This window comes from Cebus imitator, unplaced genomic scaffold, assembly GCF_001604975.1.
Source record: "Cebus imitator isolate Cc_AM_T3 unplaced genomic scaffold, Cebus_imitator-1.0 Scaffold265, whole genome shotgun sequence".
In the NCBI taxonomy this organism is placed as follows: Eukaryota; Metazoa; Chordata; class Mammalia; order Primates; family Cebidae; genus Cebus; species Cebus imitator.
In genome coordinates, this window is record NW_016107580.1 from 1,867,658 (window position 1) to 1,879,103 (window position 11,446).

General features: G+C 42.9%; 1 protein-coding gene across 1 annotated transcript in view; it reads left to right on the forward strand.

Moving 5' to 3' along the window:
• The window catches only part of NRIP3 (nuclear receptor interacting protein 3), a 16,401-nt gene extending 5,197 nt beyond the window's left edge, over nt 1–11,204 (forward strand). Inside the window, exons 2-7 of the mRNA XM_017500318.2 lie at nt 5,690–5,851; nt 6,660–6,742; nt 8,440–8,579; nt 9,544–9,596; nt 9,710–9,804; nt 10,116–11,204. Coding sequence (XP_017355807.1) covers nt 5,690–5,851; nt 6,660–6,742; nt 8,440–8,579; nt 9,544–9,596; nt 9,710–9,804; nt 10,116–10,131 — 549 coding nt within the window. The 3' untranslated portion in view covers nt 10,132–11,204. The remainder of the gene's footprint in view (nt 1–5,689; nt 5,852–6,659; nt 6,743–8,439; nt 8,580–9,543; nt 9,597–9,709; nt 9,805–10,115) is intronic.
• Nucleotides 11,205–11,446: the final 242 nt, after the last annotated feature.

Genomic DNA, 11,446 nt, shown 5'->3' on the forward strand with positions numbered 1-11,446 from the left:
AATATTCTTTTGCCCATTTGCAAGTTGACGGGTTGGACCTGGAGGGCCTCACTAGATTTAGGTTTTTTGTTTGTTTGTTTGTTTTGTTTTTTTTTTTGAGGTGGAGTTTCACTTATGTTACCCAGGCTGGAGTGCAATGGCATGATCTCGGCTCACTGCAACCTCCGCCTCCTGGGTTCAGGCAATTCTCCTGCCTCAGCCTCCTGAGTAGCTGGGATTACAGGCACGCACCACCATGCCCAGCTAATTTGTTGTATTTTTAGTTGAGACGGGGTTTCACCATGTTGACTAGGATGGTCTCGATCTCTTGACCCCGTGATCCACCCGCGTTGGCCTCCCAAAGTGCTGGGATTACAGGCGTGAGCCACCGCGCCCAGCTCAAGTTTGATTTTTGAACAAGTTTAGGGTCCCAATTAGTTACTTAAATATATATGCTGAATAGACAATTCTAGAAGATAAGTAACACCACCAGAAAGCCTATGCTAGTTGCCAAGATGTAATAGTCAAATGTGCTAGAGGAGTCCAGTGGAAGGAGTGATTACTCTAGCCTGATGTGATGATAAGGATGGAGACCAGCATCTAGTTACAGCTTTACCATTCCTTTTAAGCCAGCTGACTGCGAGATGGTATGGAGAGAAGGCTGCCTCTGGAGTATGCTTTGTAGGACCTCAGAGTAAAAAGAATTTAACAGGTTATCTGGTCTATCCTTGCCCATTTGTGAATCCTTTCTAAATGCAGCCTTCATGAGCAGTTGAGAAACTACCATCTCAGACTAATTCACAAAACAGATAACAATGAGGAGTAGGTTGTTTGTTGGGTCATGAGCAAAGGCAAAGAAATAGAACATGGAAGGCCTGAGGCAGTGTAACAGTCTGCCTTATGTTTTTGAGCAACTGCAAACCAAAGAACAATCTGTGTTTCTGTGGGGTAGAATGGGTCACATGTTACATATTTTCACCTAGTAAGCAAAGAGGAGGCACAGTTATTGGTGACCTTTTGGATTTTCAAGGTCAGAGATAGAGACATGTATACTGGGCTTGACTCAGGAGTCTATGTTTATCTATAGACTGTGTATGAGGACTAAAATGGAGTAGGATTATTTCAGGCCCTTTTAGGGGAAAAAGAAAAAGTGAATGGTATCCTAGTTCTAACTAAGCTCTAGTTGTATTTCTATTGCTAGCTAGTGACCTTGGATTTCTCTCTTGGGAATAAATGCTACAAAGAAAGCAGATCCTTGTCATTTCCCATTTTCTAGTGTGGCTCATTCTGTGGACCACAGAAATCCATTAGTTTCTTTCTGTCTGGGTAGCTTGGGTAAAGGGATTGAGAAAGTGGCATTAAAGTTCTTGCTCAAATTATGATTCTATGGTATCCTGCACTATAGTCTGATTCCTCTCACCTCTCTTTTCTTCAGACTCTATAGTTTGGTTAGAAGAGATGGTTAAGTAGCGTGGGTGCCAGACTGAGCTATTTTCACTCATAATACAGCACTTCCCATAGTGTTCATTTCCTTTAGAAACTCTTGATGGTGATGGAGGCAGAACATTTGAACTTGCCTGGTTAGAGTTTAGATGCCTCTAGCAGCCACATTTCAGGAAGAGTAGAGAAGCAAGGACCGTTTAAGTTAGTAGCTGCCTTGTTAAGGTTTAGCATAAAGCAGAATCCACGTAAGAAAGATAACTTAAAAATTATGTCTAAATGGCCACCAGGGTACCTGCAGCACCAATCTAGCAAATTAGTATTGTGTATTCTTTTTTCTTCTTTTGAGACAGGATCTAACTCTGTCACCCAGGCTGAAGTGCAGTGGTGTGATCATAGCTCACTGAAGACTTGAACTCGGTTTAAGTGATCCTCCCACCTCAGCTCCTGAGTAGCTGGGTCTACAGGATGTGCCATCATGCCCAGCTAATTTTTTAGTTTTTAAAAATTGTAATTAAAAAAAAATTTTTTTGGCCGGTCGCGGTGGCTCAAGCCTGTAATCCTAGCACTTTGGGAGGCCGAGGCGGGTGGATCATGAGGTCAAGAGATCGAGACCATCCTGGTCAACATGGTGAAACCCCATCTCTGCTAAAAATACAAAAATTCAGCTGGGCATGGTGGCGTGTGCCTGTAATCCCAGCTACTCAGGAGGCTGAGGCAGGAGAATTGCCTGAACCCAGGAGGCGGAGGTTGCAGTGAGCCGAGATTGCGCCATTGCACTCCAGCCTGGGTAACAAGAGTGAAACTCCATCTCAAAAAAAAAAAAAAAAAGAAAAATTTTTTTTTGTAGAGGCACAGTTTCACTGTGTTGCCAGGTTGCCTCAAACTCCTGGCCTCAAGCAGTCCTGCCTCAGACTCCCAAAGTGCTGGGATTACAGGCATGAGCCAGTGTATCTGGCCAGTACTGTGTGTCTTGAAAGATAGTCTGGACAGCCCTTGGAAAGCCAATATGTCAATAAACAAATGAGAATCACTTAAGCACAATTATAAAACAGTCATAGAGTAGGGATACAAGTAGTACAAACTATTTAATATTTAAGTGTTGAAGGGATTCTGAAAGAAAGAATTCAATGATACTAATCAAGAAAGACTTTTTGGCTGGGTGCAGTGGCTCACACCTGTAATCCCAGCACTTTGGGAGGCCGAGGCGGGTGGATCACCTCAGGTCAGGAGTTTGAGACCAGCCTGACCAACATCTCTACTAAAAATACAAAAATTAGCCAGGTGTGGTGGTGTGTACCTGTAGTCCCAGCTACTTGGGAGGCTGAAGCAAGAGAATTGCTTGAACCCGAGAGGCAGAGATTTCAGTGAGCCAGAATTGTACCACTGTATCCCAGCCTGGGAGACAGAGCTAGACTCCATCTCAGGTGGGAAATAAAAAGCCTTTTTGAAGAAAGAAAGGGTAGAGATTTCTTTCAGTACTGTGTCAAGAGCTGAGGATATAGCTGAGATCAAGACAATCAAGGTCCTTCCCCTTGTGCATTTAACATGCGAGTAGGGCATGGGTGAAATAGTAAACAAGTAAATAAGTAAAATACTTTTGTATTTATAATTACTATGAAAGAAATAGGTATGGTGGTAACTAAAGAGGTGACCTACCTACTTTAAGTTGTATGGTCAGATAAGGTATCTCTGAGGAAGTAACATTTGAACAGATACCTGGAAGATAAGAGGGACCTAACTATTAGAAATGTTGTGGGAAGAACATTTCAGGCACAGGGGACAGCCAGTGCAAAGGCATTGGAACAGAGTCTTGCTCTGTTCCCCAGGCTGGAGAGCAATGATGCGATCTAGGCTCACTGCAAAATCTGCCTTCCAGGTTCAAGCAGTTCTCCTGCCTCAGTCTCCCCAGTAGCTGGGATTAAAGGCACACACCACCATGCCCAGCCAATTTTTGTATGTTTTTTAGTAGAGATGGGGTTTCACCATGTTGGCCTGGCTGGTCTTGATCACTTGACCTCAAGAGATCCTCCCGCCTCAGACTTCCAAAGTGCTGGGATTACAGGTGTGAGCCACCGTGCTTGGCCTTTTTTTTTTTTTTATCTTATATATATCAGTGATACTTAAATATTTTACATTGAGCATATGTTTGAACCTTTTTTGGTTACTAAAGAACAAATAAAGGTATAGTCAGCAGGGCCAAATGCACTAGAAAAGTCTAGTAAAATTAAAGCTGAAAATGTCTACTGGATTTGGAAATCAGAAATCCTTATTGGGATCAAAAGTGATGTCAGTGAAGAAAATATGGGATATCAGGAAATAGATGTCATGGTTTAGGCTTTTTTAAAAAAGACTATTCCAGATAAGGAGGGTGATTAAAGGAGGCTGTAGAGTCAAGGAAGCAGGAGCTGATGTTTTGCAGAGGAGTTTTTTTCCCAATATTTACAAACTTTTAGTATGTTTTATACCTTGTGGAAGAAGAATCCAGTAGAAAGTAAGGAAAATGTGGAAGAGGGAAGACTTCAAGCAGAATGATTTTAGAACTTCCCTCATTTGTCTCTTCTGTCCATTAATGGTTAAGCTCCTTTGCAAGATTAAGAACCAGATAAAGTGTTTAGCAAGACCAATGTAGGAAGACATCCCCAAACTTTAGGTAAGAGGGCTTTGTGTAGATGGTCTTCAAAACTACTTCCAATCTTCACTTCCACAAGTCCAGTTTTATCAGAGTTGGTTCTGGTAAGCATGAATGTAACAGGAACAAACGCCTGCTTTAGTATGGCTTGAGCCAAGAATCCAGTCTTATTGGTGAGACAGATTAGAATGAAGCATTTTTGTTTCTTTTGAGAAGCAAAGCATTCTCCCAGTGTTGCAGCACAAAATCTGAGAGCTAGCACTTCCTCTAGCTCCTTGTCAAGCTAAGAAGCTCTCATTTTCTTTATAAGTGCCTCTCCCTCCACTTTTCCCAAAGATACCAATTTAGAATGCGCTTTGCCAAGAATCAGTGTATTTTGGGAATCCATTTCTTCATCTCGCTAGGGTTACAATGAGTCATGGCTGTGACTCCATTCTTCCTTTGGAATCTATAAGGTGGCAGATACTGAAGACCTTCAGTGCTACCCCCTCCCCCTTGAAAGGTTCTGGGCTCTGGGCTTCTAAAAGTGACTTCCCTCCCTGTAGAATCAGAGTGTCATCTGGTATATGTTAGATAGAAACTTGGGGTGAAACACTCTCCTTTGAGGAATTTTAAATGCTATTGTAACCAGGGCATAAATGTTTGTGTATACAAATTTCTCCAGTCATAGGATTTCAAGAGATATCTTAAACTTTCTGGAGCCATTTTGAATAGGAACAGTAGAGCATGACTATATCTTCCCTAGGAACTCTCCTAAGCTCTATCAAAGTGCAGACTGAAACTCACACTTCTCATTCTGCTTCTTAACATTAGGTATCCTGGCATACATATAAGGTCTAATTAAGTCCCTGGCTTCTTGGTCAGTGTCTTCCCCTTTCATACCCCTACTTTTTGGGCAATTGAAGGGAAATGTATGACAAGATAGGGCAGGAGAAACCAGTGTTTTGAGGTCCAGGGGATGCCAGCAACGATGATTCCTGTGTGTTCTGTCAGGTTCCAAAGTGTGTCTGCTGAGAGGCTTGCTCAGCCAGTATGAATTCCTGTCTTTTCACCCTATCCACCCATGGGTGAATCAGCCCACAGGAGAACCAACCACTAGGGCATCTGCAGGCTGCATCTGAAAGATAAGACTGTAAGATAGTGAGACTTGACATAGAAGTAGGCAAAGCTTCTGAATACCTGTGCTAGCTAAGTTTCTTCAGCCTATGAAAATGAGCTGCCCTTTCTATAAGGCACTAATTTACTGTCACGTGGGAAGATACAGAGATCACTTATTCTAGACTAAGACCTCTTTTCCCTTGAAATGTTCTTGTAAGGGGAAGTAAGGCAGCAGAGCTAGGTTAGTCCAAGTCACTAGGGCCCTCAGTTCTCTTAAGGCCTAAAATACTTATCAGCCCTGTCTACATTTCCCAGTGTCCTGTCTTGCATTTTCATTCATTCAGGGTGGCTTCCTGCAATTGGTTTATGGTACCTGCTCTGACAATACCAGTGAAGTCCTCACTTGAAGGAAGTATAATAAGAAGCAAAGGTAGAGCTCAGTTATGGGAGGCTCCTTCATTACTTTCATGGTTTTTGAGGGACAATGGAAAAGAGGGATGTGGCCTGTCACTAAGAATTCTCTGCTTTCTATTCCTCAAGCAACCTCATAATATTCTGCAGAGGCGCCTCATGGAAACCAACCTGTCTAAGCTCCGAAGCGGCCGTGTCCCTTGGGCCTCTAAGACGAACAAACTCAATCAGGCTAAGTCTGAGGGGCTAAAGAAGTCTGAGGAGGATGACATGATTTTGGTTTCTTGCCAGGTAATGTTCTGAGAACAGTGTTTCCAGGGTTTTCTGGAAAGTATGATGTGGGGCGCTCTCCTCCTGACTTTAAAATGAGTCTCAGCCGGGTGCTGTGGCTCACACCTATAATCCCAGCACGTTGGGAGGCTGAGGCGGGTGGATCAAAAGGTCAAGAGATCGAGACCATCCTGGTCAACATGGTGAAAACCCGTCTCTACTAAAAATACAAAAAAAATTAGCTGGGCATGGTGGCACGCACCTATAGTCCCAGCTACTCAGGAGGCTGAGGCAGGAGAATTGCTTGAACCCAGGAGGCAGAGGTTGCAGTGAGCGGAGACTACGCCATTGCACTCCAGCCTGAGTAACAATAGTGAAACTCCGTCTCAAAAAAAAAAAAAAAAAAAAGAGTATGAGTCTCATTTAATTCATAAATGAGTTTTAAAAGGGGTACTCCATGCAACACTGGAAGTGTATGCAACTTTTATATGCACCTGCATCTTTATGGGGAGAAGGAACAAAGCTTTTAGCAGATTTACAAATGGGTATGTGATTAAAAAAAAAAAGAGAGAGAGAGATTAAGAGATATTTGATATATAGCATGAAACACCTAGAGTTTTTTGGGATCTTCTGTCACCCCTGGATTCAGCAGGAACAAGAGCCAGTCAAAGGCAGACTTAGCAGTGGGTAAAGATGAGACACTACAACCCATAATGGGGAGGATGCTCTCCAACCCTGCCCTTCATATGACATCTGCTGCTTGCTGTCTGCATCTCCCTTCCCTTTCGTTTCTCTGGCTCTTCCTAAACAGTACATTTCCTCCCCACAGTGTGCTGGAAAGGATTTGAAAGCCTTGGTTGACACAGGCTGTCTATATAATCTCATCTCTTCAGCCTGTGTGGATAGATTGGGGTAAGTAGCCACTTGTGCTGTGTGGAACTTACATGTGAGTGTACTTCTTTGACTCTATTTTATGGTTAGAGATGGTGAGGGTCTTCACAGCAGCTTGAAGAAAAGTATGCAGAGCTCAGATCTCAGTTGGAACCAGAGTCCTTAGTAGAGGGGAGGAGTGGTGGGTTATCAGGCCAGTGGGAGAAATCAGTGAGCAGGGAAACCTTCGGCGTTCTGTTAACTCCCACCTATTAAGTTTTGAGCAAAGATACCTCTGAACTTGAATGAGAGAGCCTGAGACCTCTGGCTCATTGTGTGCCTTGCCCTGATCCACTAGACAGCAAATTAAAAGGAGCTGTCCTGTTGGTGTACTCCATCCAGTTGCCTAAAGTAGGGATGTGGTTGGCCTTAGCTTACTCAGAGTCTTTCTGGAGGAGGCACTGCCTGTCCCCAAGAAACATGCATCAGAACTGAGAATAGGACTGCAGTTGCTGCTGGGCCTGGGCCATCATAAAGATGATTAGCCAGTAGTTACTTTTTTGTTGTTTGTTTCCTGAGGCGGAGTCTCACTCTGTTGCCCAGGCTGGAGTGCAGTCTCAGTTCACTGCAACCTCCGCCTCCTGGGCTCAAGCAATCTTCCTGCCTCAGCCTCCTGAATAATTGGGACTACAGGTGTGTACCACCATGCCTGGCTAATTTTTTGTATTTTTTTGTAGAGAGGGATTTTGTCATGTTGCCCAGGATGGTCTTGAACTCCTGGGCTCAAGCAATCTGCCTGCTTCAGCCTTCCAAAGTGCTAGGATTACAGGCATGAGCCACTGTGCCCAGCCTTGAGCTTTTTTATGTGGTGAAGAGATGAAGTATAGTGCAACATGTTGGTTCCAGAAAGACTAATAATGTCCTGGTGCATAATTAGGCAGCAGACTGTCATGATTCCAGAGGAATTAATAACCATCTGTAAAACTGCAATTATTTTTCTTTTGGATGGACCATAACACCAAAAGAGAAGAAATAGAGGAAAGCAGAAGTATTGGCACAGAAAGTCCATAATTAAGTATTTATCCACCAACCCATAATAGCTCGGGTGCTTGCTATTCCAATCAGCTTACGTTAACGATGTGAAACCTTGGGACTGTTTCTTTCCTTCCTACCCTGTACAGACAAGTTAAATTAACAAGGACTTTCTCCATGATATTCCTTGCTGATACAAATATCAATGCACTTACCAAATAAGTACTTGCCCCCACAAACATTATAGTCTAAGACAGACTGATGAAACAGAATGAAATAGAATGGACAAAGAGAAAATTAGACATTGAACAAAGACCTTCTAAAATTAGCATGAATCTAACTTCTCTGGTATCTGTTACTCACAGATGGGTAAAAGGACATGTTAACTCATTTGCCTCACACAATGTTGGGGGCATTAGGGTACAGAATAGGATTCTCTGAATGTGTTAGTTCCCCTCTCTTCACCAGTACACATAAGTGATGCAAAGTTTTTGAGAACAGGAGATGAGACTTTAGTGTTTTTATTATCCCCCTGGCATGTTTAGGACGAAGTGCTGAAAGTACAAATGTAGGATGGCTAGCACTTTTCGGTAAATTAGTCCCAGGAGATCCCTGGAGAATTCCAATTGTAGGTCAGAAGGTAGGCATTGCCAGATTCTACAGGAATCTCTGTCAAGGGGATTTTCGTATCTTCCTCTTTGGTGCAGACTCAAGGAGCATGTCAAATCCCACAAGCATGAAGGAGAAAAGCTTTCTCTACCCCGGCATCTCAAAGTTGTGGGCCAGATTGAGCACCTAGTGATCACACTGGGCTCCCTCCGTCTGGACTGCCCAGCAGCTGTGGTCGGTAAGCAGAATTGAGTGCTGGACCTACGGACCCTAACATAAACCCTCTCCCTACCCCCAACAAAACCTCATGAGATATCATTCCTGTTAATATTGACTCTTTCAAAACGGTTCCCATTTTCTTGTAGTATAAACCTTGTCCCAATTTTTGCTCTCCAAAGTATAGATGGGTCCTGAGCTACATTCAAGACATGTTGAGAATGAATCAGTAAAACCAATGTGGAGGTCAGATTAAAAAAAATTCAAGGAGCAAGAGGCCAGGTGCAGTGGCTCAAGTGTGTAATCCTAGCACTTTGGGAGGCCAAGGCAGGTGGATCACCTGAGGTTGGGAGTTTGAGACCAGCCTGACCAATATGGAGAAACCCTGTCTCTACTAAAAATACAAAATTAGCCGGGTGTGGTGGCACATGCCTGTAATTCCAGCTACTCTGGAGGCTGAAGCAGGAGATTCACTTAAACCTGGGAAGCGGAGGTTGCGGTGAGCCAAGATCGCACCATTGCACTCCAGCCTGAGCAAAAAGACAGCAAAACTCTGTCTCAAAAAAAAAAAAAAAAAAAAAAAAAAGCAAGAAAATACATTTTTATGTGCAGGTGAAAATGTCCCCTGAGAGCTTTCCATGAACTATTTAGAGACGGAGGGCAACTTACTTACTCCTTTGCCATAAATCCCTTGATAATTTCCTACCACCTTCTACACTTCTCATATATTTTATTCTTGGCTACTCTAAGTTTTTGGTTTTTGTCTAAAGGCCTTTGTCCTTTAGAGTAAAAAAGACCTGGGTTTGAATCTTGGCTCTGTTGCCTTGTAACTTTAATGATCTAGGACTATTACTTAATACAACAGATGCTCAATATATGTTTATTGGATGTTATTGGATGGATGGATGGAACTTAATAGTGATTAGGCTGACTTCTAAGCAAGCATGGAAATGGCTAAATCTTAATCATCTTTTTGTTCTTATTAGATGACAATGAGAAAAACTTGTCCCTTGGTCTGCAGACTCTCCGATCTCTGAAGGTAAGATTGACTCCACTTACCCCTTGATACTTCCTCTCTGAGGCAGGTATCCTCTTACACGGGAACTCATAGTGGTATCACTGGCAAGGTACCAATGATTCTCCTGTTTTCAGTGTATCATAAACTTGGATAAGCACCGGCTGATCATGGGGAAGACAGACAAGGAAGAAATCCCTTTTGTGGAGACAGTCTCTTTGAATGAAGACAAGTGAGTACCCAAATGGGTCACATCAAGTCACATCCATTTGTCATGAGCTCGGGTGGGTGGTAGTGGTTCTCAGACAGGATATGGGGTTGTATCCTGTCTTTGGCTTTCAATCATACTACAAATCCACCCTTCCCCACACTCAAAGTTCACCATCCCACAAAACTCTGTAGCGCACATATCAGAATGAGCAATGGTGATGCCACACAGAGTGGTAGGGAAATGAGTAGCTTTTAAACTAAAATTTTGCTTGTCTTCAGCTTAACTTTTTTGAATTTGGCATTATTTCTTCTGATACTTATTTCTCATTTCAGCACTTCAGAAGCATAACTACAGCCTGCAGCATGTCTGCACATGTGCATACACACTGAGTTGACAGATTGAGAAAACTGAGTTTGAACCAAATGCAGTAGCAAATTGCTGTGGACCAAGTCCTTCCATCTAATAGAAGCTCCAGGGGCTCCTTCCCATTCAGACCTCTCTAGACTATAGTCTACGCTTAGAGATCTTGTCTGGTTATAGCCATTGTTTTTTACTCCTTGATCACTTAATTTAAGGACCTTTGTTGACACTGCCAGTCTCACTTGTGGCCTGTTTCTCTGCTTTTTCCAGGAATTTGCTTTCATTAGTCAAATATAGAGGCTGCCAGGTTCTGTATCTCCATAGGTGTATTTGCTTCTTTTCCTATAGCTAAATGTATAATAAACAGGAACCTGACTCTAACCTCTTTTCAGCTGTTTCAAATAGGTGCCAGGATACCTATGTCTTGGAATTAGAGTTTCTTCAAATTCATTCATTGATTTCTCAAGTATGGATTATGTGAAAGAGCCCAGGGAGATTATCTATTATAGTTTAACTCTTTTATTTAAAGGTCCAGCGAGGCAAGTCAATTGTCTAAGTTCATATATTAGATCAGTGACTGAAGGGACCTAGAACACAGACCTGATTTCCAAGCCAAGACTCCCATGCTGCCTCATTTGTGTTCAAGCTTTAACAGGAGGGCAAAGAGGTAAAAGTGTTTAAAAAAAAGTGGGGTGGGGGGCAGAACAGGGGAGGAATATGCTCTGGAGATGGATGCTAGGATGATTTGGGTAGCACTCCCTCCTGTGTGCCAAGCCCACTAAAAGTTCCTTGTCCCAAACTGTCACATTGAGGCCCTCATCTTGGTGCCTAAAAACTGAGAGTACAAAGATGAATGAAATGGTTTCTCACTGGGAACCTCTTGAAGGAAAGGAGGGACCACAGATAGAGGAATATTAATCCCTCTCTGAGATGGAATTGAAGGCTTAAGTAAATCAGAATGTCATTGTCAGATGTTGATTACTCCCAAGATCCGGTCAGCATTCCTGCCCATCCTGTTATGTTTCTGCCAAGGACTTAAGTAGCTGGAAACCAGGAGTAGAGAAAGGAGATTTAAAAAAAGAGAGAGAGAGAGCAAAACCAGAATAGAAGGGAGTAGACTAAGTAGAATAAATTGGTGAAGAGGCCTACCTAGATAAATCTTTCTGGGAGGTAGGGAATGAAACTTTCAGGCAGGGAATTGAGATCTTCAGTTCTGTCCTGGTAAAGGAAAGAGGCAGAGCAGGAGCCAGCAGTGTTAAGGACAACTTTTTATAACTGCCCAGTATTTCCTGACCCTTCTCAA